Raw genomic sequence first — 26,242 nt, 5'->3', positions numbered from 1 at the left:
AGCAGTCGAGGATGGCCCAAAGCCTTGGGACCCTGCACCTGCATGGGTTTCTCTTCTTGAATACAAAAGTTGGTTTTTACTATTTATTTTTTATTGAATTATTTCTTAAAAGATTTATTTATTTTTATTGGAACGTCAGATTTACAGAGAGAAGGAGAGAAGGAAACGTATTCTTTTCTGCTGATTCACTCTCCAAGCAGACGCAACAGTCCAAGCCAAGCTGATCCGAAGCTAGAAGCCAGGAGCTTCCTCCAGGTCTATCGTGTAGGGACAGGGTTCCAAGGCTTTGGGCCATCCTCAGCTGCCTTCCCAGGCCACAAGCTAGGAGCTGGAAGGAAAGTGGAGCAGCCAGGACATGAACCAGTGCTCCTATGGGATCCCAGTATATTGCAAGGCAAGGACTTTAGCCACTAGCCTACTGCACCGGGCCCATGATTTATTTATTTTTATTGGAAATACAGATTTATTAAAAAAAATAAATAAAAGCACATACAAAAAATGCAGATTTACAGAGAAAGAGATACAGAGGGAAAGATCTTCCATCTGCTGGTTCACTGCCCAAGTGGTTGCAATGGCCACAGCTGAGTCAATCCAAAGCCAGGAGCCAGGGACTTCCTCCAGGTCTCTCGTGTGGGTGCAGTAGCCTAAGGCTTTGGGTTGTCCTCTCCTGCTTTCCCAGTCCACAAGCATGGAGTTGGATGGGAAGCAGGGACTCAAACTGGTGCCCATAGAAGATATTGGTGCCACAGGCAGAGGATTAGCTTGCTATGCACCACACCAGCCCCAATAAAATACTCTAAAGAATGTGAGGAAAGGACACCTTTTCCTGTTTGGCACAAAGCTATCGCATGTGCTGGGTTTGAGATGTAACCCACTGGAGCTGGGACCTGTGAAGAAGACAGAAGCGGTCTTCAGCTTGTGAGACAGCGTCTGAGGGGTGCAGGCAGCTTGGAGGAGGAGCCCACCCAGCCGTCGCTCCCAAGGTCTGTGTGCTGGAGGAAGCGGGGAGGGGGACAGGGTGGAGGCTGGGACCGCACGAGCTCACTCCGGCTGCGCTCTTTAGCCAGGGGTCCTTCAGGTACCACTGTGTGAGAAGGGAGCTGGGGTACCGAAATCGGGGCTCATTGGAGACTCGTCAGTGAGGGGGGCTTGTCAATAGGGGGGTTCTCAGTGAGGGGGACTCCCCAGTGTGGGAGGGGCCTCTTCAGTGAGGGGGGGCTCCTCAGTGTGGGGGGCTCATCAGTACTGGGGTTGTTAGTGCACCAGTGACAAAGGTGTTCAGCCTCCGGTTTTTCTAGCGCTGCCTCTGCTCTGCCCCGCCTCCTTTCCTGAAACTCCAACAAAGCTGAAGGCTCTCTCTTTCAATCAACATTTTTTTTTTTAAGATTCATTTATTTATATTGGAAAGGCAGATATACAGAGAGGAGGAGAGGCAGAGGGGAAGATCTTCCATCTGATGGTTCACTCCCCAAGTGGCTGCAATGGCTGGAGTTGAGCCAATCCAAAGCAAGGAGCCAGGAGTTTCTTCCAGGTCTCCCACGCGGATGCAGGGTCCCAACGCTTTGGACCATCCTCAACTGCTTTCCCAGGCCACAGGTAGGAGCCGGATGGCAAGCGGGATTGCCAGGATTAGAACCAGTGCCCAGATGGGATCCTGGTACATTCAAGGCGAGGACTTTAACCGCTATGCTATTGCACTGGGCCCTCAATCAACATTTTTAAAGGATTTTTATTTAGGAACTAACATGGTGGCACAAGTGGCTTAAGCAGGTATTACACTGGTGCAGATCCTGGCTCCTCCACTTGCGATCCAGCTCCCTGCTCATGTACCTGGGAAAGCAACACAGTGCTGAACCAAGTGCTTGGGCCCATAAACCCACATGGGAGATCCAGAAGAGGCTCTGGGTTTCTGTTTTCAGCCTGGTCCAGCTCTGGCTGTTGTGGCCATTTGGGCAGAGAACCCGTCAGTGGCTGGAAGATCCTTCTCTCTGCTTCTCCCTCTTTCTCTGTAACTCTACCTTTCAAATAAACAAGCCATACACACACACACACACACACACACTCTTACACACAAAACTTTTACTTATTTGGGATCTGAGCCAGGCACTCTGACATGGGATCTGGCGTCCCAGCTGGAGCCCTCATGGTCAGGCCACACACCCGCCACAAGACTCCTGATTGATTTTGCAGTTTGATTTCTCTCTGTAGAGGCTTGGCCATTTCAGATTATTCCATTGCCGAGTCCAGGGGCTCCTCCCTTTGACTGGTCAGACTATCCACTGGGTTTTTGATTTGTTAGGGTATTTTTCAATCCTAAAAAAACCTATCTGGGTTCCTTTCTTATTTCTTTGCTAAGGTCAATGTTTTCCATTCATCTTAAGCATATTCACAGTGTTGAGGGGTCAGCATGCCTGGACCACTGTCCCTGCTGGTTGATTCTGTCATCTAGGCCAGTAGATGCTGAAGTATATTATTTCATTTGGTCTGAAAGTTTCCTGGTTTGGGGCATGACAGGTGATTTAGGATTACAGCATAGTTGTATTAAGTCTTAAGACTCCAGGTCTTACTTGACACTTTTATTTTTATTTATTTATTGTTATTAGAAAAGCAGATTTACAGAAGGAAGAAGAGAGAAAGTTGTTCCATCTGCTGATTCACTCCCCAAATGGCCATAACAGTCGGAGCTGAGCTGATCTAAAGCCAGAAACTGGGAGCCTCTTCAGGTCTCCCATGTGGGTACAAGATCCCAAGGACTTGGGCCATCCTCTACTGCTTTCCCAGGCCATTAGCATAGCAGGGAGCTGGATAGGAAGTGGAGCAGCCACGACATGAATACACCCATATGGGACCCCAGCTCTCAAAAAAAAAAAAAAAAAAACGTGGAGGGTTAGCCAATTGAACTATTGTGTTGGCCCCAATTTAGAGCTTTCTGAATTGGCTTTTCTCCGACACCATTCAGAATCAGGTTGGGTGGGGCAGCAGCGCAGGTAGGTAAAGGTGGTGATGCCTGACCTTTGTTGACACCTGGAGAGTGAGGCTCGGGGATTCTTCCAGGCTCTCTGAGTGTAGTGCAGAGGAAGACCTCAGTGTGTGTGGATCTTGGCAGGAAAGGTCCTGTGCCACCTCCTGCAGACTGTGTCACTGTTACTGTGAGCAGCACTTGTCCATTGCCCATCGCTTTGCAACCAGGAGCTTGGGGCGGCACAGGCAGGAGCAGGCTGGGATGGCTGGTGGCCACAGCCCCAAGGAGATTGGAGGTGGAGCAGTTGGAACTCGAACTAGCACCCTAATGGAATGCTGGCACTGCAGTGGAGGCTCTACGTGCTATACCTCTGTTTTATTTTCACCTTCTGCTCCCACACTGTCAGCTTCCTACTTCCTTGCCTTTCTCGCTCACTGGACTCGGAATTGTGTGCCCTGGACTGCCCTTTGCTGCATCACCCTTTTTATGCAGGAGGTGCCATGCTTCACCCAGCCCTGGCAGCCGCAACCAACACACTGGTTGGCCTGGAGTAACAAAGCCATGTGCTTGCTGCCAGGAGGGTCCTCAAAGAACAGTACTCCCTGAAGAGCATGTGCTTGCCCAGCCCTTTCCCCTGTCCTATCCCCTCCTCCTCCAAGGAGCACTTTGATGTGCTCCTGATGTCTGGGTTTGCTTGTAGGGAAGCCCACCTAACCTCACAAGCTTGGGTAAGCGCTGAAGGACCATGGCCCTGGTGGCAAGGCAGCAGCCTCAGCTTCTGGGCTGTGTGGGAGACAGAGGAGCCTTGCAGGGGTTCACTCTCCCGTGTGCTAGACACTCCTTTTGCAAACTCCCGCCCGTGTGGGCACGCATACTTTGAAGCGCTCTCTCTGACACCTTGTGCTGCCAAGGGGAAGTGGTTTTGGAGAAATTCTGTTGACCTTGAGGCTTAATGGCAGGTTTCTTGGTTTCAGATGGAACCAAGAGAGGGGATGTCCCTGTCTTCCTAAACCAGCAAGCAGTCAGGGAGATGCTTGTTTAGCCAACTCTTGGCACCTGCTCCTGAGGCCTGGTGTGACCTTGGGGAACTGCTAGGCTCTGTCCAGCCAGGGCAGCGCTGCAGGCCTGCCAGGCCTGGGTCTGCTCAGCGGCCATCCGCCGCGTCCCACTGGCAGCCGCCGTTTGTTTTGGCAAGAGCAGCTCTCGGCCCAGTTCCAGGAAGGCTCCTTGGGAAGCTGCCCAGATAAACCAGTCCTTTGCCACTGTAGTCAAAACTGGTCTGGCCCTGGGTCAGTGCCAGCCCTGAAAGGAGCTGGCTCCTCCAGTCCCCACCCGAAGGTGGATTGAGTGCTGGGTGAGCAGGTCAGGGCATGAAGAGGTAGGGAGAGGGCAGCCCGGGTGTTGGGTAGAGCCTGGCTAGGGGGCTTTTTTCCTTTCTAAATTAAACATTTATTTATTTTTGTTGGAAAGTCAGATCCACAGAGAGGAGAGACAAAAAGAAACGCCTTCCCTCCACTGATCACTCCACAAGTGGCTGCAATGGCTCAAGCTGAGCCAATCTGATTCCAGGAGCCAAGAGCTTCTTGTGGGTCTCCCACTTGGGTGCAGGGTCCCAAGGCTTTGGGTCATCCCCTGGTGCTTTCCCAAGGCACAAGCAGAGGGCTGGATGGGAAGTAGAGCAGCTGGGACATGAACTGGCACCCAAACGGGATCCTGCTGTGTGCAAGGTGAGGGCTTTAGGCACTATGCTACAGTGCTGGGCCCCAAGGCGCTTTTTTGGTTTTGTTTTGTAGCGCTTTGGAAAGCAGACTCAGGCGAGCTACCTGGAGCCCTGGCAGCCTAACTGGAGCAATCCGTGGCTCAAGCCAAGGGTGAATTGAGGGCAGCTTTCACAGCCCAGTTGGCAGGGCAGAGGGCAGGAAAGGCAAGATGCTCATGTGCTGGGCCCCAAGGAATGACAGAGCTGTTATTTGAGAGCGTTTTCCCTTCCATTCAATGATGCTTGGATGCTTCCCACTCAAGGAATTGGTCCAAAGGAACATGCGTAGAGTCTTGTAGCTCTTGTGGCCATTACTGCCCCACTGGGGAACCTCTTCTGCCTCTTTAAAGTCACAAACTCACTTCCATTCTATCTGCAGTGGAGAGAGGGAACCCCTCAGCCCGCCCTCCCAATGTTCCTGTTGCTCCCACACCCAGCACCCACTGACCTGGCCAGGCTAGGGGTGGTCACTCTGCTTGGTAGGTCACAAAGCCTACCAAGGTGGCTTTGGATGCCTTGACCCTGGGAAAGTGAACGGGGGTGGGGGTGGACAGATGACTCATGAGAGCTAGCCTGGAGCTAGAGTTCAGCGGGGAGAGGGGTGTTCCTACGCTATGGCAGAGACCAGCGCAGTAGGCCACAGTACCCAGGCGGTCTGTGGGTCTCTCGGTTTTGCTTTCAGAAACCTAGCTTCCCAGGGGGAGGAGAGAGGGGTGAGGGCTTTCTGCAAGGCTGGGAGAGAGAGAAAGAGGCAGAGAACAGGATTATCTGTTAGCAACTGTCATACCCTGTCAGAAAGATGCAGACAAACTTACATACTTAGGCAGTTAAAGTCACGGTTTGCAATCTGACAAAGAGGAGGGTCTTTGTCATAGTGCTGAAGACACTGCTGGGGACACCTGGAAAACATCACCCTGCTTGTATTCCAGTCTGGGCTCATTTCCCATTCCAGCTCCCTGTAATAATGCATGCTCTTGGGAACAGCAAGTGGGTTTGCAAGCCCGGGTTCCTACCACCCAGGACTGTGGGTCTGCTGGCAATGCAGCACCATCATCCTGGGCTGTAGGGAAGGCAGAGGAGGCGTTGGCTGATGATGTGTGGGTGAGGTGGGTTGTTTCTGACTCCTGGTGTCAGCTTGGATCACTCCCAGCTGTTGTGTTCGGGGAGTGAGCCAGTGGATGAGAGCTCTCCGTCTCCCTGCCTTTAAAAGAAATAAATGAATAAAGGAATGAATGGATAAACACACATTTGAAAGATTTGAAAAGCAGGGTTCCAGAGAGAGGCAAAGGGAGAGAGAATTTCCATTTGCTGTTTCATTCCCCGCACAGCTGCAACTACTGGGGCTAACCCAGGCTGACACCAGGAGCCTGGAGCTCCATCTGGGTCTCCCACATGGATGACAGGGACCCAAGCACCTGGCCATCTTGTGCTGCCTTGCCAGGTGCCTGAGCAGGGAGCTGGATGGGGAGTGGAACAGCCAGGACTCCTGGTACCTGTGTTCATGGGAGATGTCAGCATTGCCAGTGTTGCTGGTGATGGCTTCAACTGTCACTTCATCAGTTTTCTTCATAGGATTAGCCTGTGAGCGACCACACCAGCCCCTTTTGTTGAGCTTTCCAGCCCCAACAAGACAATTAAAAAAAAATATTTACTTACGTTTACTGCAAAGTCAGCTATATATATAGAGAGAGGAGGAGAAACAGAGAGGAAGATCTTCCGTCTGATGATTTACTCCCTAAGTAACCGCAACAGCTGGAGCTGTGCCAATCTGAAGCCAGGAGCCAGAAATTTCCTCTAGGTCTCCCACACGGGTGCAGGATCCCAAAGCATTGGGTCATCCTCAACTGCTTTCCCAGGCCACAAGCAGGGAGCTGGATGGGAAGTGGAGCTGCTGGGATTAGAACCGGTGCCCATATGGGATCCCGGGAGTTCAAGGGGAGGACTTTACCCACTAGGCCACACCGCCGGGCCCCTGCTTGTCTATCTTTAAAAGCATGGTGCTTTATTAGATGTCTGGTTTGATCTACAGCCCACCTGGAATTGTGTGTGTGTGTGTGTGTGTGTGTGTGTGTGTGTGTGTGTGTGTGTGTGTGTGTACATGCAAAGGAGAGGGCAGTATAGCTTCCAGTAGCAGCTTTGCTCTGCTTTTCCCAGGAGTAGGGTTGTGGGACCATGGAGGTCAGATGTCACATCTCATTGTATTGCTGTCAGCACCTCACCCAGCCGGGGAGCCAGGGTGTGACCACTGTTCATGCCCATATCCAGGATGAATGAGCCCTCTAACGGGCTCAGCCTGGAGGGCCCTGGGCAGTGCTGGGAGCTGAATGTGGGGGGCACTGGGTGGGTGGTGACCAGCTCTAAGAAGCTTGCCTCTTTCCCTCACTGATTCTGAGGCAGGTGAACCCAGAGATGCCTACGTCAGGGGAGGGGGACTGGGAGGCTGCCCTGGGAGCCACCGGCAGCCCTGCCATCCCATGATGGGTGGTAGCTGTGGCCTGCTTGAGGCTTCATATCGCTTAGTCCCTCTCTACATTTTGGAAAGTACTGGATGTGCTCTGTCCTGTTTCCCAGCAGCATTTTCCTGGCTGCAGCATTAAGTCCTGGGTGGCCAAATTGTGGCCTTGGTCCAGTTCCTGGGGTGGGGTCTGCCGGGGGCCGGGAGGGGGGGAGGTAGGAGAGGGCGTTCAGACCTGCTAGCTTGCTCTGCTTTTCCCAGCCTAGGACCTGAGAGCCAATGGAAGCGAGAAAGGATAGCTCAGTGCAGCCCCTGGACTGTCTAAAGACTGCCTGGGGGGCACAGTTGGCAGCTCCCCTGTGTCCCCCCACCCCAGAGCTGCAGAACCGCTTAGAAAGGTAGACTCACAAAATGTGATGTTACAAAAACAAACAAAAAACAGACCCACACCAAGAAAGCAGGCACCTGCATCTGCTTTATTGTTGCTTGCTCCAAAATTAGCAGAATATGAAGCCCCCCTCCCTAGGCAGGGGGCAGTGGGGCCTTGGGCACCAGAATCCGTGGGACACCACCACTCCCTGGGGAGTGGGAGACCCCAGATGCAGGAGGGCTGACACCTGCTCTTCCGTATCCTCCATGCCCCCCTGGGCCCTCAGGAGGTGTGAGGCGGTGAGCAGAGGTGCACAGGGCCTGAGGGGTGGAAGGGACAGCCACAGGGCCGAGCAGTTGTCACATGCTCCATGGGAGCTTGGGCCCCAGGGAAGCTGGGAAGCTTGGCCAGGGGAGATGGGTCAGATGCAAGCAGGACCTTTCACGGTCACCTCTCCCTGAGCTGTCCTCTTCCCCACATCCCCTCGCCACCACCACCACCCCTGGCCTGCACACTTCCGACCCGCCTCCCCAGTGCTCTCTGGCCGAGAGCATTGTCAGCACAGTGTGTGCTCTGGACCTGCCCCAAGACAGGGAGGTGACAGAAGCCTGGGGGTATCACAGGGACCTGGAGCTCGGGCAGCAGGGTCTCTCCCCTGCCCTGGCACTCCAGGGGTCGAGGTCTGTCTGCAGCCACCACCCTGGATTTATCCATGATGCCATCCACGGCAATGCAAATCTGAGGTCTGGGCTCAGTGTGGTCAACACCTGCAGTCCTGGTGGAGGAGGAGAGAGGAAGGAAGAGGGGGAAGAAGATCCTGGAGGAAGGCTGGCTACCAGGGGCCAGTGGGGGCAGGGAGGTGGGCTATGTGTGGTCCACAGCTGTCCAGGTGGGCCCTGATTGGGGAGACCCTGGACCCAGCTCCCCATCGTTGCCATGGGCAGCCCAGGCCAAGGCTGGAGAAACAAGAAGCCATGCTGAGACCTACCGTGGTTAGGAATATGCCAGACCCTGGAGCCCCCGGGCTGGAGAGTGGAACTTGTCAGAATCTTCAAAAGGCTGGTCTGCAGAATGGTAGGGAGAAAGGAGCTGTGAGCCCCATGCAGCCTGGCCCTCTCCAGGTTGGGACAGCACGGGGGGCTGACGCCATCAGTACTCCAGCCCTGTGGCTCAGCCACGATTTGGGCTCCCCTGCCCAGGCCTGTGTCCTTCCAAGGGCTGGTGGCAAGGTGGCAGCAGCCTGCCAAGCAGGGGAGGGCGGGGAAGGGGCCAGACCCCAGGAGTCCTGACATCTGTGTGGGCAGCAGATGCAGACCGTGGGCCTCCAGACACACTTGTGTGAAAACAAATGGTCCACAACTGGAAACGGGGCAGAACAGAAGTGTGTCCTCCCCAAGGGTAAGGCAGCTGTCCTCCGCAACCCGAGGTCTGTGCCTGGGCTTTGTGAGGCGGGCGCCAACGTGCAGGAGGCTGATGCACAGCAGTTGCTAGCCCCAGGAGGTAGGTTTTGTTTTAAAGATGTTATTTATTTTGCTTGAAAGTCAGAGTTAGAGAAAGAGGGAGGGAGAAACAGAGAGGCCTTCTATCTACTGGTTTACTCTGCAAATGGCCACATGGCCAGAACTGAGCTAATCTGAGGCCAGGAGGCAGGAGCTTCTTCCAGGTCTCTCTTGGGTGCCCAACGTCTTGGGCCATCTGTTGCTACTTTCCCAGGGACTTAAGTAGGGAACCAGGTGGGAAGTGGAGCACGCGGGGCTTGAACCAACGCCCATGTGGGCTGTTGGCACCACTGCCCTTGCCCCCAGCTGTGTGCTCTGTATTCTGGCCTTCCGGAGCTCCTAGCTCCAGTGCCACACAGTCTCCTTACCAATGCTCTTCCTCCTGGAACAGCTCAGACATGAACAAGTAAAATCCTGGGCCTGTATCTGGGCGTGTTCTGTCTAAAACACTTGGCTAGCAGGCCCTAACATCCCTACCTTCACTGCTCACTCCCCTTATCCCAAGGCTCCTTTTATAGGGGGCATTCCTCCTTGCCCTTCTTCAAACCCCACCGGGGCTGCAGGAGTGGTTCCTGCAGGCAGTGTACGCAGAGCAGGGCACAGCCTGGAACTCAAGCTCCTGGGCTGTGCTGCGCTGCTCCCTGTGCCCCCAGGGCCAGTTGCTCGGTCTCTGCTCCTTGTCATCCTTAGCTGTCCTCCCAGATCCCAGACTAGCTTCATTACCCTTCATTCTCCTGACCCCAATTTGTTGCTCGTGCAGCCCCTAAGAAACAGCAATACCAGGGCCCGGCGCGGTGGCGCAAGTGGTTAAAGGTCCTCGCCTTGCACGCCCAGGATCCCATATGGGCGCCGGTTCTAATCCCGGCAGCCCCGCTTCCCTTCCAGCTCCCTGCCTGTGGCCCGGGAAAGCAGTCGAGGACAGCCCAAAGCTTTGGGACCCTGCACCCGTGTAGGAGACCCGGAAGAGGCTCCTGGCTTCGGATTGGCATAGTATCAGCCCGTTGCGCTCACTTGGGGAGTGAATCATCAGACGGAAGATCTTCCTCTCTGTCTCTCCTCTCTGTATATCCGCCTTTCCAATGAAAAAGTAATAAAAATAAAATCTTAAAAAAAAAAGAAACAGCAATACCAGCTATTAGGACTGAGTTCCAGGGAGACCTGGCTTCTTGGCTCCTGGTTTCAGGCCCCAGTCTGGCCAGGGGCTGATGTGGCCATTGGGGGGAGTGACCTAGTGGGTGAAAGCTCTCTGTCAAATAAGCTTGTAGAAAGTGGTATTTAAAAAATCTGTCTTAGACTAATTCAACCACATTGCTTGGACAGGTGCTGTGTGCCAGGCACCCAAACACCCGTGAGCCCCTGGGGGAAGACCCCTCTCAGTCAGCTCCACTGACAGTCATCTCTGCTAAACAGCGCCTTTCCCATCCACTCTGCCTTTCCCACCTGTGTGCAGGCGGGAATGCTCTGCCCCACAGCAGCCAGCCTGGAAAGGCAGGTGCAGTGAGCTGGTCCCAGCCTCTTCAACGTGTGTGTGCTGCCCTCTAGTGAACATATGGTGCAGGCGCGCAGACCGCAAGGTTGCCTCCAGACCTTGTCCAACCTGGGACCTGCGCCTTGGGCGGGGTATCCAGGGTGGTGACCACCCTGCTTGCTGGGGCTCAGGGAAGTGCAGTCCAGCTGGAACCTGCTAAGCCTTTTGCTGGGCATCCTCCAGGAAGAACTGATCGACCAGCGTGAGCGGCAGGTAAGCAAACAGTAGTTAGCTGGCCTCACGTGGTGAGCAAGCATGGACCACTCACCTGGAAGCACCTCTCCGTGGGCTCTGGGGCAGGCCTGGGCTGGGGAACTGGGTGGGCGCAGCACGGGGGCGAAGGCGCTCCTCTGTTTGACGGCGGAGATCATGTTGACAGGCGAGAAGGAGAAGACGCTGGTGGTGGGGGCGGTGGCCGGGAGGGACATGGAGGAGGCAGCCGCCAGCGGGGGGCTAGAGGGCATGACTCCGGGTCGGGGCGGGGAGGGGCAGGTGTAGCAGGGAAGGCGGTGGGAGACACAACAGGGAGACGGCACCAGAGTGAGCAGCGGCTTGGGGCCCCTGGGGAGGGGCTGCTGACCAGGCACCAGACTCTGATCCCCCACTAGAGCAGGCTGCGGGGCTGGGGCTGGCCTGGAGCCCTGGGAGTCCTGGGCCAGTCTTTGTCTTCATGGGGGGACCCTTTCCCAGGGCAGAGAGGATGACTAGGGCATCCCGGGAAGGCAGAGTGGCAAGAGGGGTGTGTGTGTGTGTGTGTGTGTGTGTGTGTGTGTGTGTGTGTGTGAGCATTCCCACTACAGCCCCCTGGGACTGGGAGGTGCCTAGATACACAATGAGCCCTGGAGTGCCAGAGATAACCTGGCTAGTCAGGGGTCCCAGAGGAGCTAGAGCAAGCAGCCCGGGATGACATTTGGGGTGCATAGGGCACGCAGCATCCTAACTTCCCCTGTAGAGAGCGGTTCCTCTGCCCCTTTCCCTTCCGTGTCAGTTTAACACGGGTCCCTGTGGTCTCAGCCTGGGCCCTGGATATTTTCCCCCTGTTGCCCCATGGGTTATGTTGAAAGGAAAGGGCAGGGACCTCTCTCTTCTGATGGCCAGGCCATATGGGAACTGGGGGCTCAGAGCCTCCCTGCTTCAGGCCCCATCTTTCAGCACCCACCTCTGGACCCACTTTCTCGGCCCTCTCTTCTAAGTGCAGCTGGGTGCTGTTCCCTCTGCAGGCACAGGGCGGGGCCGGGGTGGGATGCAAGTAGCTTCCTTGGACATCAGCCTTATGGGTCACCCTCTCCTTGATGGCCATGCTTACTGCTGCCCAAGAGGCCCATGCACCCCGCGGTTAGCTGCCCCCACTAGTGAGCACCCACTAGCAGGGCTAGCCCACTGGTTCCCCAGTTTGTCTAACCCTCTATGCACTGTAGGATACTGGCACCTGCCAACACCCTTAGCCAGAGGACGCTACAGGTCCCACCCGGCCGAGAAATAACGAGTTCAGGGAATTCTAGCCACTTGCTGAGTGTCGGACAGCTCCTCATCTGGACACTCATACTCGGAATGCAGGCGGGGGAGTTCTGTCCTCCCATTGCCCGCCAGGCCTCTCCAGAGCCCGGAGTTCCTCCAGGCCTCCACCAGGGGCCGCCATCCTCTGCCCAAAGTTCTGGCAGAAGCCAGCCAAGTGGGGGAGGGGGGGGATCCCTTTCCTTCTGCCAGTTTGTAGTAGGATCTTCCTACAGTAAAAGTCAGCTTCAGGGGGGAACCGAGCGCTGGGAGCTAAAGGTACAATCACTCTGGCCCCAGGCTCTCCCTGGGTAGAGTTGAGATCCAATATCCGCCAGGGGTCACCCACAGGGAGGACCGGGCACGTTTCCGGGCAAGGGTAGAGTTGACCTCCCGGGTTAGGGCTGAGCCCCTCTGTGCTATCCCCGGTCCGGCCCTGGGTCTCCTCCACCCACCACAGGCAGGGGACACTCACTGGCGAAGGGTGATGTGGCCGTGGAGCCGTTGAGGAAGCTGGGGGACCCGGGCACTCCAAGGCCAGCCACACCCGGCGCGCTGTAACCCAGGCCAGCCCCGAGGGCGCCGCCGTAGCCACCCTGCTGCGAACCGGGGCTAGGCGCAAAGCCCCGCGGGGACGCACTGCCGCAGCTGCGCGCGTAGCCTGCGGGGAGAGCCGCGGTCAGGGCCGGGGCTGCGTCCACAGGACAGCGCGCAGGCGGCGGCGGCACGCACCGGGCTCGGCTCCCGGCGTGGCGTCGCCCACGGCGATGGCCAGCGGGCTGCTGAAGGCGTTGATGCCCACTACGGCGGGGTGTGGGTGGCTCGGGGCCAGGGAGCCGAGCGGCGCGGGCGCGCGCGGGGTGCTGTACAGGGCTTCAGCCACGTCGGCTGCGCGCTTTAGCAGGAGCTCCTGCGAAGACAGAAGCCGGCCAAGGTGCGGGCAGCTGGCTGCAGGGGCCAGGTGAGAAAAAGCCCGTAGGGTCGGAGGCAGCATGGGGCTATACCTGGTTACTGCCCGGCACTCCGTACAGCGCCTCTGCCAAGTCTGCCGCCCGCTTCAGAAGCACTTCCTGGGGAGGGGAGGAGAGGAGAGGAGACGGCGGGACCGAGGAGCAGCCCCTGCGGGCGGTGGGCCCTTCCTTACTCCACCCCATCCCGCCCCTCCAAGTACCTTGGGCAACCTCTCCGGGTCCCCGGGGTGTCTAGGGATGACCTTCTGCAACCTCTGGAAGCCGTAGTCGATGGTAGGCTCGTTTAGGGCTGGAGGGAGGAGCAGCGGCGGGGTTGGGGCGCGCCCCTTCCCCACGTAGCTTGGACGTAGACACCCGGCCCCTCTCCGCTGCATCGAGCCCAGACCACGGCCGGCAAACCCGCCCAGCCAGTGAGTTCAGGAGAGGGTCCCCCGCGCCTTCCACGCACGCTTACTGCGCCAGGCTCCCGGCCAGGCGCGAAGCATCAGCGCCCACACAGCGCAATCCCATTTGCAAGCAGAAAAGACAGCTAGGAAATAGGGCGTGGTTATTAGCGTCTGTGCTCCCAGGGGTGGGACTGGGGAACAAGTTTTCTGGTTGTATCTGGTTCCATCTGCAGGTCTCAAATGAGCAGTACCTTCCGGTCAGCTTGCACGCAACTCACGCCCCCAATCTCCTAAGTCCCCGGGGGAGGAGGAGTCCACAAGGCTCCCCTAACCCAAGCCCTTCTCCTCACGCCCCTTCCTCCTCCTCCTCTTCTTTTTCCCCCCGCCCCGCTCAGGGTAGCCTGACATCGACCTGGAACACTACACGCACTTTCCCCATCTCCGACTCCAGATGTAGTCATTTTCGGTTTTTCTCTCCCCCAGCATAAAGCACTTATTTCCGGTCTTGTGCCACCTGCTATTTCTTCTCCCAGGAGGTCCTACCTTCCCCGGGTCTAACTGTCTCTCCTGGCTCAACTTGGTGTGCTCCTGCGGACTCTCCGCCCTGCCCTGCGCTCTGGCCTCGGCTCCTGCTCAGCCTCTCCCGATTAAACCCAAGCGCCCCGAGGGTCACCAGGGGGTGCGTGTATTGTGCAGCCCAGCCAGCACCCGTTCCTGATGGGGATGGGGATAAAGAGCGGGGTTGATAGCGACGATCCTGCCAGGGGCCAGCCAGAGCAGGCATGGAGGATTACGATCCAGGAACCCCCACATTCAATGTTCACTCTGGCATCGTGCATGTGTGCAGGTGTGCACGTGGCCCAGGCATGTTCTTGGGAGCTGGGAGGGCCTTTTCCTCCTGGAGCAAGGGGGTGGGTGGGTGTGGACTGCGGTGAGGTAGAGATTGTCACAGAAGGTCCCGCATCAGGAGGGATGGGAGGTGGGAGGGCTGGGGGCGTGGCCCCACTGCTGTCAGTTCCCCCCTGCCGCCTGACTCCTTACCTGTGTAGACGAAGCGACCCGGGGCTCCCTTGCAAAACTGCTTGGACTTGTAGGAGAGGGTCACCTCCACCACCCCGGGGATGTGCCGCGGGGGCGTCTGTACCCGGATGGCATGGGGCGTGATGAGCTGCGAGGAGGCGAGAGAGGAGGCCTGCAGGTCCCATCCCAGCAAGAGGGAGGGTCCTGTCCCCAGCCCTGCAGGGAGACTCAAGAGGGGGAGCCCACCTCACTCCAAACAAGCACATTTCCGAATACGACCTGCAACCCATCAAAGAAGTTGTCGCCTATGACAATGACCGTGGCGCCGCCCGTGGTCCAGCCTTCCCCGGGGCTGATGGCCTTGATGCAAGGGGTGGCAGCTGGGGAGCAGGAGGGGACCCGGGTGAGGGGACCACGTCCAGCCAGGTGAGGCTGGCCAGGTTCTGGGACAACCCGCGGAGCCAGGTGTAGGGGGATCATCCTGACCTTCAGAAGGGTCCAGGCGGCGGGCCCTGCGGCCGTGCTTGGAGTTGTTGTGCACGAACATGTTGTCTGACACAGCCAGGACGTGTCCATCCACACTCACTGTTGTGGACACCACCACCTGCCCGAAGAGCCACAGCCAGCCTGATGGGGGTCCTGAGAGGGAACTGTGCTGGGGAACTAACAACTTGAGTCCTGCACCCAAGCTGATGGAAGGGGGTGGGACATGGCTGGATCAGGTGACATCCCCAGCTGAACTGACTGCCCCCACTCCCACCCCAGGAACCCTGAGAAAACTCTGGCACTCTGGCTGTCCAGGTTGAGTGACCGTGGCGCCTGCATGCCCAGGAGCACCAGGCTGACAGCTCCCCAGGCTAGATCTAAGAAAAGGGGTGGGTGGGCTGGGGTGGGGGGGAGGGTGAGGATAATATTAGTTAGAAAAACTGTCAGCAGAAGGCCCCCCCCACCCATCCTGGGAGGAAGCAGGGGCTGCCATCTCCCACTACCCTGGTCCTGGGAGGGGTGTGCAGGCTGAAGATGTGCTAAGGGCAGCTGCTCTCGGCTTCACACTATGCAAATTACCTGGGTCGTTAATCATGTAAAAATGTCACAATTAGCATCTTCTTAAGTGGGATTCTAATGAAGCCTCCCTTGGCAGCCAGCAGAAGTTGAGACGGAGCTGCCCCGCCCCCAGCTGGCGCCCGGCCCAGAGACCTACCGCGGAGCAGAGATGTACTGTCCAGGTTGGGTCATGGCCTCCACTCCGCTTCCTGCCACTCTCATGGGTTGGATTGGGTTGGGGCGGGACGGAGGGGAACATCCTCTCTCCAAACCCACCTGGAAGCGGCGCATGTCTCGGGGGTTTCCTGCATTCTTCAGACAGTTCTGGTTGCACTTGAGGAAGAACTTGAGGAAGAACCTGAAACAGTGTGGTCGGTGGGCTCGGGGTGGGCTGGGACTCCAGAGACAGAGGAAAGTGCAGCTGCTCTGGTCCATGCCCTCCCTCCCAGTATAGCCATTTATCTACCATACAGGTGCACCCCCATGATGCTTTGTGTGTATAGGCGCCTGATATCTCACCAAATGGACCTACTGCTATGACTACTGTAAGATCCCTCCTGCTCACACACACACTCAGGATACCAACCACATGGTGGGCTTTCTCCTCACAGTGTACACTCATCATACATCGATGTCCACCATATATAATTACAAGTTGTTTCCATCACCTCTCCATCCAGCAAATGCACTTACTCCTGTGTATCCGCTGTAGTATTCACCTACCACATATGCAGTATATTGCATCTCCCCCCGCACCCCAGCTCTCACACAGCTCGCAATGGACCCATCCAAAACAGCATCTCCAAGACAGACGCTGGATTTGTCTTATGTTCTATTACAAAAACCAGCCATCACACATGCATACACGACGTACCCCATACCAGGTCTACACCCATCCCACATACGGTCTAGACTCATTGCGGGCAGTGAGTCCAACACATCCAACACAGTTATGTGCACAAACGGGAGTGTGGAGCACTTAGAGTGCATGCGTTAACACACCATGGCAGGCTGTACACGATCACTTGGAATACAGCTACTGCAAACACTGAAAGGCTATCTCACAGGACAGACTCTCTCTTTTCAGGCCATGTGGCCATCACCCACATTGCAAACACCTAATTACACAGCCAGCCTACCCAGTGCTTACAGCAGGGGCTTCTGTCGGCCTTTCCACATATGACCATGATGAGGCTGGCTCCTGAGAGACCTCCAAGCACTTGGTCCTTCATGTTCTTTTGGCAGGTGGCAGGGGCTGGCCCACCCATCAAGAAGGCAGCCGTGGACAATCTGTTAGCTTCTGTACTCTTAATAAGCCTAGAACAGGAGCAGTATCTGTCCTAGCTCCTGTGGGGACTTGGGCATCCAAGGAGATAGCCTTTATAAACTGTAGAGTGCAGGGCTAGTCTGCCTGGTGGGGTGGGGCAGGGGCAGGTGATTCTGGCAGGTGCCACAGCTGCCCAAGATGCTGCCTGAACTCTGCTCTCAGCTTCCTTATTGTACCCTCACCCCTTTGGGAGTTATTTTTAGCATGCTATGTGCCACATAAGGGTCCCAAGCCAGGGAGTGGACCCTTGACTCTTACAGATAGTAGTGACTTAGGGGCCACACACACTTATGGGCCTAAATTCACCGGAGTTGCCTCTAAAGTTTACAAAGGTAAAAATCAAGTTCACAGGAAGACTTGATGCCAGCTCTGAAAATTTATTCCCCTCCTGCCCGACCCCAAATAGAGGATCCCTGTGGGTCCTGAAACAGAGAGCTGGTGACAGTCCCTTTCCAGAGTTACACGTCCACGAGCCCCGTTTCAATCCATGGCACCTGTCATCCCCATTCTCTTTATGTTCCTTTCCCTCTAGACATGGCATCAGATATAGTATCCAAAATGTGAACTCCCTGACCAGGTTTTCACATACTGTAAACCATCTACGTCCCAGAGGGTGCTGTGAAGGACAGATACCCCAAGGGATCCCACACAGTGCACCCCTACTATACACACACACATATCACCCTGTTACCAAGGGCAGATGCCACTACTGCCCCCTAGCCCACCCCAGATACAAACACTTCCAGTGCTCCCAAACAGTATCCCTGGACAGTGGAGACACTCCACTGACCTCACATTCAATGCCACGGCCATCACCCTCTGTACCATGAAGATACTCCATGGTGTACATACTCTGACACTCACAGGAGTCACCTTACATGTGTCCAACACTCATATATAACCGAGTACATCCCCAGACACATTACACAGGGCAGAGCAGTTCTTGTATGTTCAGTAACACATGCTTAGTCCTTCACCAGGTGCTGCAAGGAGGGACGTCCTCAGGGCCCTGATGCCAACCCTCAGGCACCCTGGCGAGAGACAAGTGTGGAGATACCCCCAGGAATAACATGCACCCCTGAACGCCTTACAGAATCCAGAGGAAGAGTCTCTGGGATGGGGCTATGGCTTGGACACAACTCAGCATGTGACGTGGGATGGACTCAGCCACTACTGAAGGCTGCCTGCCCCTCAGCCCTGATCCTAGGGTGTCCTTCACGTCCGACCCCCAAGGGCCCTGTCTCTGCAGGGTGCCAGCCTTTCCAGCACCCTCCTGTGCTTTCCCTTTCAGGACAAGTCCCAGTCATCCATCCCCTGGTCCACAGCAGTTCACATGCCCCACCTGCCCTCTTCTGAACATACTAGGCTCCAAGGCTCTGTCCCATGAGAGGTTGGGGGCCCTGCCAACACCTCCATAGCTGTTGTCCTGTTCCAGGATGTTGCAGACTTTGAGCCTGGCTGGCATGTCTTCAGGCCACTAATGAATGAGTATAAGCCAGGATATTAGGGCTCACCTCCAAGCCAACTCACAGTCAAGGCCATTAATAGAGGCACTGCAGCCCATTTCCAGCTGGGGTTTAGGGGGCCCCTGGAGATCGAGGCTGCTCCAGCTTAGAGGCTGAGCGCCAGGCCAGCCTTCAGCAGAGGCCCCACTGTTCTACCCGCCTGCCTGCCAGAGAGGTGTGAAGAAAGCTGCTCTCTCACTTGTTTTGGGTGTTTGGCCTAGCAGTTAAAAGCGTGGATTAGGATGCCCACATAGCAGATCACAGGTCTTGACTTTGAATCGAGCGTCCTGCCAACGCAGGCTCTGGGAAGCAGTGGAGGATAGCTCAAGGACTTGGGTTGATCTGTGCCACCTATGTGGGAGACCAGGATGGAGTTCCTGGCTCCTGGTTCTCAGCCCAGTACTAGCAATGGTAGGCATTTGGGGAGTGAACTAAAGGGGTGGGAGCTTCCTCTTCCAGTCTTCCTGTTTTTTCACTCTTTCCCTGTTTCTTACCCATTATCATTACCATCATCACCCTGGAATGGTAGATGTCAAGGTATGGGGGCCACACTGGCAGCAGCATCACCCAGGAACTTGCTGGAAAGGCAGATGTTCAGCATGCCTTTCCCGACCCCACCATACTCTAGACTTGCTGAATCAGAGCCTGAGGGGTGTGGGAGTCAGGCAGCATGCAGTCGCCAACGTTCCAGGCGGTTCTCAGGTGTCCTGCAGCTGGAGAACCATGACCTAGGACTGTGCTATCCAACAGGTTGGGCACCGGCCCCCACTCTGTGGTCTTGAACCTTTGCAATGTGCCTAGTTGAGCTATAAGTACAGCATACACACCGGATTGCAAAGACTTAGGAAAGAAAACACTGTGAAACAACTTTTTTTTTTTTTTTTTTTTGCTATTGATACAGGTTGATAATATTTTATACAAATTGGGTTAAGTCCATATTATCACAATTTTATCTATTTGAGGGGTTTAAAATGTGGCTACTAGAAAGTTTCACATTGCATTAGAGGCTTGGCTGCTGCCGATCTGGGGTATCAAGTCAACTGAGCCACCCACAGGTCATCGCACTCTGGGGAGGTAACTGCCTCGGATTTGTGGAAGACTGATAAGCTGAAAATGATACTTGCTGAGAGAATAAATCATTTGTTTTATAGAGACATTAGTGCTAAGGGCTACAACTCTATTGTCCTATGGACATCAATTAGCTGGATGTTTAACTTGGCAATTTTTAAGAACATGGGTTTTTTGTTGTTGTTGTTGTGGTTGTTTATTTTAAACATTCATTTATTTTTATTGGAAAGTCAGATATACATAAAGGAGGCAATACAGAGAGAAAGATCTTCCATCCACTGATTCACTGCCCAAGTGGCTGCAAAAGCCGGAGCTGAGTCAACCTCAAGTCAGGAGCCAGGAGCCTCGAGCCTCCTCCAGTTATCCCACATGGGTGCTGGGTCCCAAGGCTTGGGGCGTCCTCCACTGCTTTCCCAGACCATAAGCAGAGAGCTGGAAGGCAAGTGGAACAGCTGCGGCTTGAACCAGCACCCATATGGGATCCCAGTGCATGCAAGGCGAGAACGTTAGCAACTAGGCCACTGCGCTGGGTCCAAGAACATATGGTTTTTAAAAAGATTTATTTTATTTGAAAGGCAGAGTGGCACAGAGTCCTCCATTCACTAGTTCATGCCCCAAGTAGCTGCAACAGCTAAGGTCGGGCCAGGCTGCTGAAACCAGCAGTGTGGAGTGCCCTCTGGGTCTCCCACGTTGGTGCAGGGGTCCAAGCTCTCAAGGAAATTTCAAGGAAGCTGCTTTTCTGGGTGCCTCAGCAGGGACCTGGATCAGAAGCAGAGCAGCTGGGACTCCAACATAGAAAAGCCCAGCGTTGCAAATGGCAGTGTCACCCACTGCACCATGATGCCAGCTGCATCCCTTGGCAATCTCCAATACTTCTCAGGAATCTCCTATCTCCTCCCTCCCCTCTAGTTTTTCTCTCTCCCTCTCATTGTGTCTATCTCTATATGAAGGAATTTCACAGAGTTTCTGGAAAATGGGATAAAAAGCCAATATGCATGTTCTATGAACCTGTGTGTACTTCAGTCTCTTTTCACTCTCTCATCTTCAAACTGCCCTTGTCTTCCCACCACTTCTCTCATCAATACCCAAAAACTCCAGCTCAGACTCTGGAGCAATTCGCAAGGAATCCTGTTTCTTCCTTTTGGAAGGTTATGCTTTGGTACAGGTGACTTGTCCCAAAAGGCTCTTGCCTTGCAAGGGTGGGCCTAGAGTTCCAGTTGGGACCACTAGGAATGGTGCCGGTCCCTCCTTGGCTCCCATGGGGCTGGTAGTGGTTTGGGGCTTGGCTGAGCCCCTCTCTTGCCCTGGAGCTGTTGGAAATAGATGGGGAGAGTAAAGAAGAGGCGAGAGGCCTGAGTGGGGTTGGGTAGCAGGGAGGACCCAGGAGCCTGGCATGCAAGCTCTGGAGGCAGAGTGGAGGCAGACAAATACACCTGCAACCGTGGAAAGCAGGACACTTCCCCCTAGAGAAGGCAGCCAGGCAGGGTCCAAGTTCGTGAAGCCAAGTTCTGGGTCCCCGTGAGGACCAGACACAGGAACGAGTGTGTGCTCTGTGAAAATGTCATTGACAGGAAAGAACTCTATCCCTCAAGCCTGATGAGCCTTAAAATGTTCTCGGAGCAGCCCCCCTCCAAGCCCGGCCCTCTCGGGCCAGAAGGCACCAAGGGAAACCAGGCTGGGCCAAAGGCTGGGGGTAGCAAGGCAAGGCCAAGGGGGCTGGGCGCTGTGCAGGATCTTCCCTGTGGTGGCCGTGAAGCTATTGTGGTGCATCGACTCTCCCCTGGGCATCACAGAAAGTATGGCAAGTGACATGTCAAGTCTCAGAAGCTGCCATGAGAGTTATGGGAAGGAAACACCATCAACACAAGCATCTAAGTCACAACCAAACATGCCAGGGAGGTAAACACGCAAACCAACCCGAAAAATTCGAAACCCGAATGAAGCAGGCCTGTTCCATCAAACACCTGCTGAGCTGTTTGCTTGGCAGTAGCTTGTCTAATGCCCTTGAAACCCCAATTTGGTATAGGTCTGTGATCAGATGAGAAAACTGGGGCTTTGGAGGCTGGCACTGTGGCATGGTGGACTAAGCTGCTGCTTGCAATGTTGGCATCTCATAGGGGCACCGAGTAGGGGTTCCACTTCTGATGCAATTCCTTGCTGCTAACGTACCTGGGAAAGAAGACAGCTCAAGTACTTGGTCCCCCCTCGAACCCCCGTGGGAGGCTCCCGGCTGTGATCATATATGGAGTGATCCTGCAGAATGAAGTCAGTCTGTCTCTCTAACTACCTTTCAAATGACAAAATCTGGATAACTGAGCGACAATAAGCTACCATCATCATAAAAGGTGGAGTTGGGATATGAACTCGAATCTTTTTTTTCTCTCTATTCTTTGAACTTGAGTCTTAGGAGCCACTGATGCCAACAGCAGTCACGGAGAAGTCCTGCTAAGTGGGGCTGTCAGAGGGCAACCACCCTAGCAGCACAGCTGGCCCTGCGGGGCTGTGTAGTGAGCCCTCCTCAGAAAGTGGCCCTAGGGGAGTGGACTATGAGGTTCATTTACGGGGATCTCAAGGTTACAAATTCATCAGGGTTACAAAGCAGAAACCCTTGCTATCAGTTTGGGGCCCCGGCTCTTGTGACTGCTGCTCTCGCACTGGGGTCTTTGGGATTACAGGACAATGGAGCAAGAGGAGGCAAGCGCTGGTCATGGGTGAAGGTCACCAGGGGCTCATTACCTTAAGGGACGCCACTGGCATTTTGGTAGCATGCAAGACTGCTTAGCGCGTTCTGCTTCTGTGCGCAGGCTGGGTGGTGTCAGGAGGCGTCATCCCAGGCTGCTGCTGGAGAGCTGGGCGTGCAATTACCAGCTCACACAGCACTTGGCGGAGCACGGCACTTCATTAATCTGAGGCCAGAGATGCAGGAAGAGAGCTAGGAAGAGTTCAGGCACACACCTGCCTGTGGCCACAGCCAGAACTGAACCTTGCTGTCAATGTGGTTCCTTTCTTGAGAGGTGAGGACTGCTCAAGGTAACAGGAAACCAAACCTCGCTGGTCAGTGGAATATTCTCAATCACAGATGCAAAAGCAGGTGGGGGTGTAACTAGAGTGTAAATACAGAGCCTCTCCAGACGTCCCCGCCCCCCTTAGCACACAGGAAACTCCTCTAGCACAGGGCCAGGTGATGGATGGACGAGCAGGGGCAGGTTTCACTCAGAAGTGGAGTGAGGAAACCGGGCAGTGACTGAGCCAAGTGGTGCAGGGCAGAGGACAACCGGCCGGGTTGACTTTCTGCAAGTCAACATTAGGGTGGTGCCTGATGGATTCCAGCCTCCCCTAGTGGCCAGAAGGACTCTCCTGTCCCCCCTGTGTAGCAGCCCCATAGACAGGAGCAGGCGACGCCCCCATTCTTGGAGTCACTGGCACTGTGATATCCCTGTGACGCTCTGCCTAAGATGACCTCATTATCACGTGCTCTCACCCATCTCCCCATATCCAATATTGCTACCTTCCCTCACCCCCTTCTCCCAAGAGCTCCCCAGGATGCCACTTTCACACGCTCCTCATCTCCGGCTCTGCTTCTCGGAATCCCATCCTAAGAAACCAGGTCATGGAGCTGAGACTTTCATTGCATTCCCACAGGACACTTGCTTGGGTTAGAAACCATGTGGCCACTTTCCAGAGAGAAAGCTGTTAGTAACAGAAAGAGCTGAACGGCGAGCCCAAGTGCACATCCCATCCCGGAATGTGCCGGAAGCAAGAAATGAGCATCTAGACATCAGTACTATCCACTTGAAATTTCTTCAGCATGCTAACCGCTGGCCCCAAGCATCTACTGAACACATGCCATGTGGTTAGGGTGACTGAGAAGCTAAATTTTAAATTTTATTTCCGTTTGATTAAATCGTTGGGGACAGGGTAGTTGGGGTGTTGTGGCATAATGAATCAAGCCACTGCCTGTGATGCTAGCATCCCATATGGATGCCAGTTCGAGTCCCTGCTGCTTCACTTCAGATCCAGTTCTCTGCTAACACACCTGGAAAACAGTGGAAGAGGCCCAAGGTTTTGGGCCCCTATACACATATGGGAGACTGGGATGAAGTTCCTAGCTCCTGGCTTACGGCCATTTGGGGAGGGAACCAGCAGGTAGAAAATCTCTCTCACCTCTCTTTCAAATAAATAAATATTTATCAAATTAAAATGTCATACAGAGTTCTTGGGAGTCATATTGGACAGTGCATGTCAACAGACAATGCAGAGAACAGATGCATGAGTTGGGGCAGGAATTCACAAGCACAGAGGATCCCGAGAAACCCTGGGGGAGGAACGAGACTAGCAGCCAAGCGCAGAGTAACACAGGACGTGTATTTCCAAGTCCCAAACTGACACCATGGCCTGAGAGGGGGAAGTAGAGGGAGAAACCCCTCCAGGATTTGCCCTAGAACTCAGGAACTATGGAGGAAACCAGACACCTTGTGGGACACACTGGTGAGAGTCTCTGTCACCTGCTGCCATCTGCCCCTTGTCAAGGACAGAGGGGGAAGCAGGTAGCTAGGCCATCCATGGGCTCATCATTCCACACGCCCACTTAAAGAGTGTGGCTAATACCTTCCATACACCAGTCACTGGGGATCTAGAGGTGAACCGGATCTGGACGTTACAACCCAGTAAGGCAGAAGAAAGCTCACTGTCTGGTTGGGGGGCATAGCAGGGTCCCCTTTGAGGTGTCATCTGCAACAGCCTCCTGTTCTTCCCGGAATAGGGGGAAAGGTTCCTAGAGTTCACACTTGGCCTTGGGCACTGGGTCTTGGAGGACCTCAAGGAGACATAGCAGGCACAGGAAACCACAGCTGTGCCAAGGGGTGATGGCACACATGGCTTACTCACCCAGTGTGGCAGGACTGGTGGTGGGTAACAAGTTATGCTGGATCTGGGCTTTGTGTGCAATGGGGTATCTCCTGGGGGTGCCACCCTGATGGTGTCATTTGGTAGGGTCATGTTGTCCCCAGGGAGAAGCAGGAACCCGGGGCCAAGGCTGTAGAGAGGTCAATGGGGTAGTCGCTGCCCTCGACAGGTCCATGTGGGTTGACCCAGGCTGCCTCCTGGTCTTGGTGTGCAGAAGCAGCTAAGAGTGTCCCCAGGGCCATCCCCACCTGCCAAGTCTGGACCTGGCCTCCCCATAGGCTCCCCATCCAGGCTAGAGGTGGCTGCAGTGCAGATGGGCTGGGGCACTATAAATAGCCCGAGCGCATACATTAGCATGCCAATGCACCCGCACCCCATCCTCTATGCTAATGGCCCACCATGCGCCTGAACACCTTCTGTTCCCCTGCATGCATTTGCATGCACAATTAGCATAATCTTGTATAATTAATGAACAGCGTCAATTTTAGCTCCTAAGTAATTTGATTAACATGTTGATAGGGCACTTACTAGGCTCTCCAAACCTCAGGGCTGGGCATGGGGTCTGAGAAGGGGAGGAGGGTGGAGCGACTGCCAAGGGGCCCCCGGCTGCCCGGAAAGAGCGGTGGGGACTCCTCCACATCCCCACTGAGGGCCTGAGGCAGAGGAGGGAGATTACCTAGCACGTGAGTGGATGGTGGCGATGGATTGGAGCCCAGCTCAGCAGGTGGCTTGGTGTGCATGGACACACACATACACACACACAAACACACACACACAGCCCAACTCAGGGAGTGAGTGGCTTGGTGCTATAACCCCACCCTGTGCCCACATGGCTGGACCCACACAGACATATACACACACACAGCCCAGGCTCAGGGGGTGGCCTTAGTGCTACATCCCTACCTCATACCCACATGGCAGGACCCACACATACACAGCATGGCTCAGAAGGTGGCCTGCTGCTACAACTCCTATCTCATGCCCAAATGGATGAACATACACACGCATAGCCCAGCTCAGGGGGTGCCTCGTGCTATACCCTCCACCCCATGCCCACATGGCCGGACACACACACACACACAGTCCAAGTTCAGAGGGTGATTTGAGTGCTACACCTTCACCCTGTGCCCGCATGGACACACACACAGAGTCCAGGCTCAGGGTGACCTCAGGTTACATGTCCCGCCCTGTGCCAGCATGCACATGCTTACACACACACACAGAGTCTTCTGCAAACACAGATAATGAACTCCCAGGGAAGCAGGGAGAGGAGGAGAGGGGAGAGTGAGGAGGAAAGGTGAGGCGAGGGAGATGGACAGGCAGACGGATGCTCTGGTGGCGGGGTGGGTTCGTGCATGCTATGGGCATGCAGAGGGCAAGGTGGCAGCCCTGAGACTGAAAGAATGAAGCTGGGTATTCTTTTGGCCTTGGGAGAGCAGGACTGGCCAGTCTTCGAAAGCAGAGACTATTTCCCCTCCTTTTTTATGGGGTCACAAGAGAGATGGTGCAAGACCAAGTGAACCAGGGCAGAGAAGAGGCAGAAAGGGAGCTGATCCTCTTCCTATTCAGGGAGAGCTGGGGGCAATCCGATGTTATGCTGGGCGCTAAACTCACCTTACCCTCTCTTCCCTCTTCCCTACCAGCCAGGTTATCAGTGGGTCATTTTACAGATTTGCCAATAAAGCCAAGGAAAGTGAGACCTTGCTCCAAGTCATACATGTCCCACATTGGCTCGAGTCCCTCACCTGGGATAGTTGCCACTTTCTCGAGAACTCATGCAGCAGACAGCCCATTCACAGTCAGCCAACCCTCCACCAACATGGTCCCCAGGCTGCCTCCTGCCCACCCTCTTCCTCCAGTTTCTCTGGGGACACTACCCAGAGTTCTGCTCCTGCCTCAGTGGAGGCCAGCGGACACTCCTTGGCTTCAGCTCTCCAGAGGTCTTTCCA

At 55.1% G+C, this 26,242-nt stretch overlaps 1 protein-coding gene across 1 annotated transcript in view; it reads right to left on the bottom strand.

The window, feature by feature from the left end:
* Positions 1-8,516: 8,516 nt before the first annotated feature.
* EBF4 (EBF family member 4) overlaps positions 8,517-26,242 on the bottom strand; it is a 50,494-nt gene continuing 32,768 nt past the window's right edge. The window contains exons 7-16 of the mRNA XM_040981161.1: positions 15,765-15,846; positions 14,931-15,048; positions 14,691-14,824; positions 14,466-14,592; positions 13,239-13,327; positions 13,072-13,137; positions 12,800-12,977; positions 12,543-12,728; positions 10,842-11,039; positions 8,517-8,610 (exon numbers count right to left, since the gene is read on the bottom strand). Coding sequence (XP_040837095.1) covers positions 8,540-8,610; positions 10,842-11,039; positions 12,543-12,728; positions 12,800-12,977; positions 13,072-13,137; positions 13,239-13,327; positions 14,466-14,592; positions 14,691-14,824; positions 14,931-15,048; positions 15,765-15,846 — 1,249 coding nt within the window. The 3' untranslated portion in view covers positions 8,517-8,539. The remainder of the gene's footprint in view (positions 8,611-10,841; positions 11,040-12,542; positions 12,729-12,799; positions 12,978-13,071; positions 13,138-13,238; positions 13,328-14,465; positions 14,593-14,690; positions 14,825-14,930; positions 15,049-15,764; positions 15,847-26,242) is intronic.

Source organism: Ochotona curzoniae, unplaced genomic scaffold (assembly GCF_017591425.1).
Source record: "Ochotona curzoniae isolate NIBS_2020 unplaced genomic scaffold, NIBS_Ocur_1.0 contig_3520, whole genome shotgun sequence".
Lineage (NCBI taxonomy): Eukaryota > Metazoa > Chordata > Mammalia > Lagomorpha > Ochotonidae > Ochotona > Ochotona curzoniae.
Note: the sequence above shows the minus strand (reverse complement) of the source record. Positions and strands in the feature narration are given on the sequence as shown.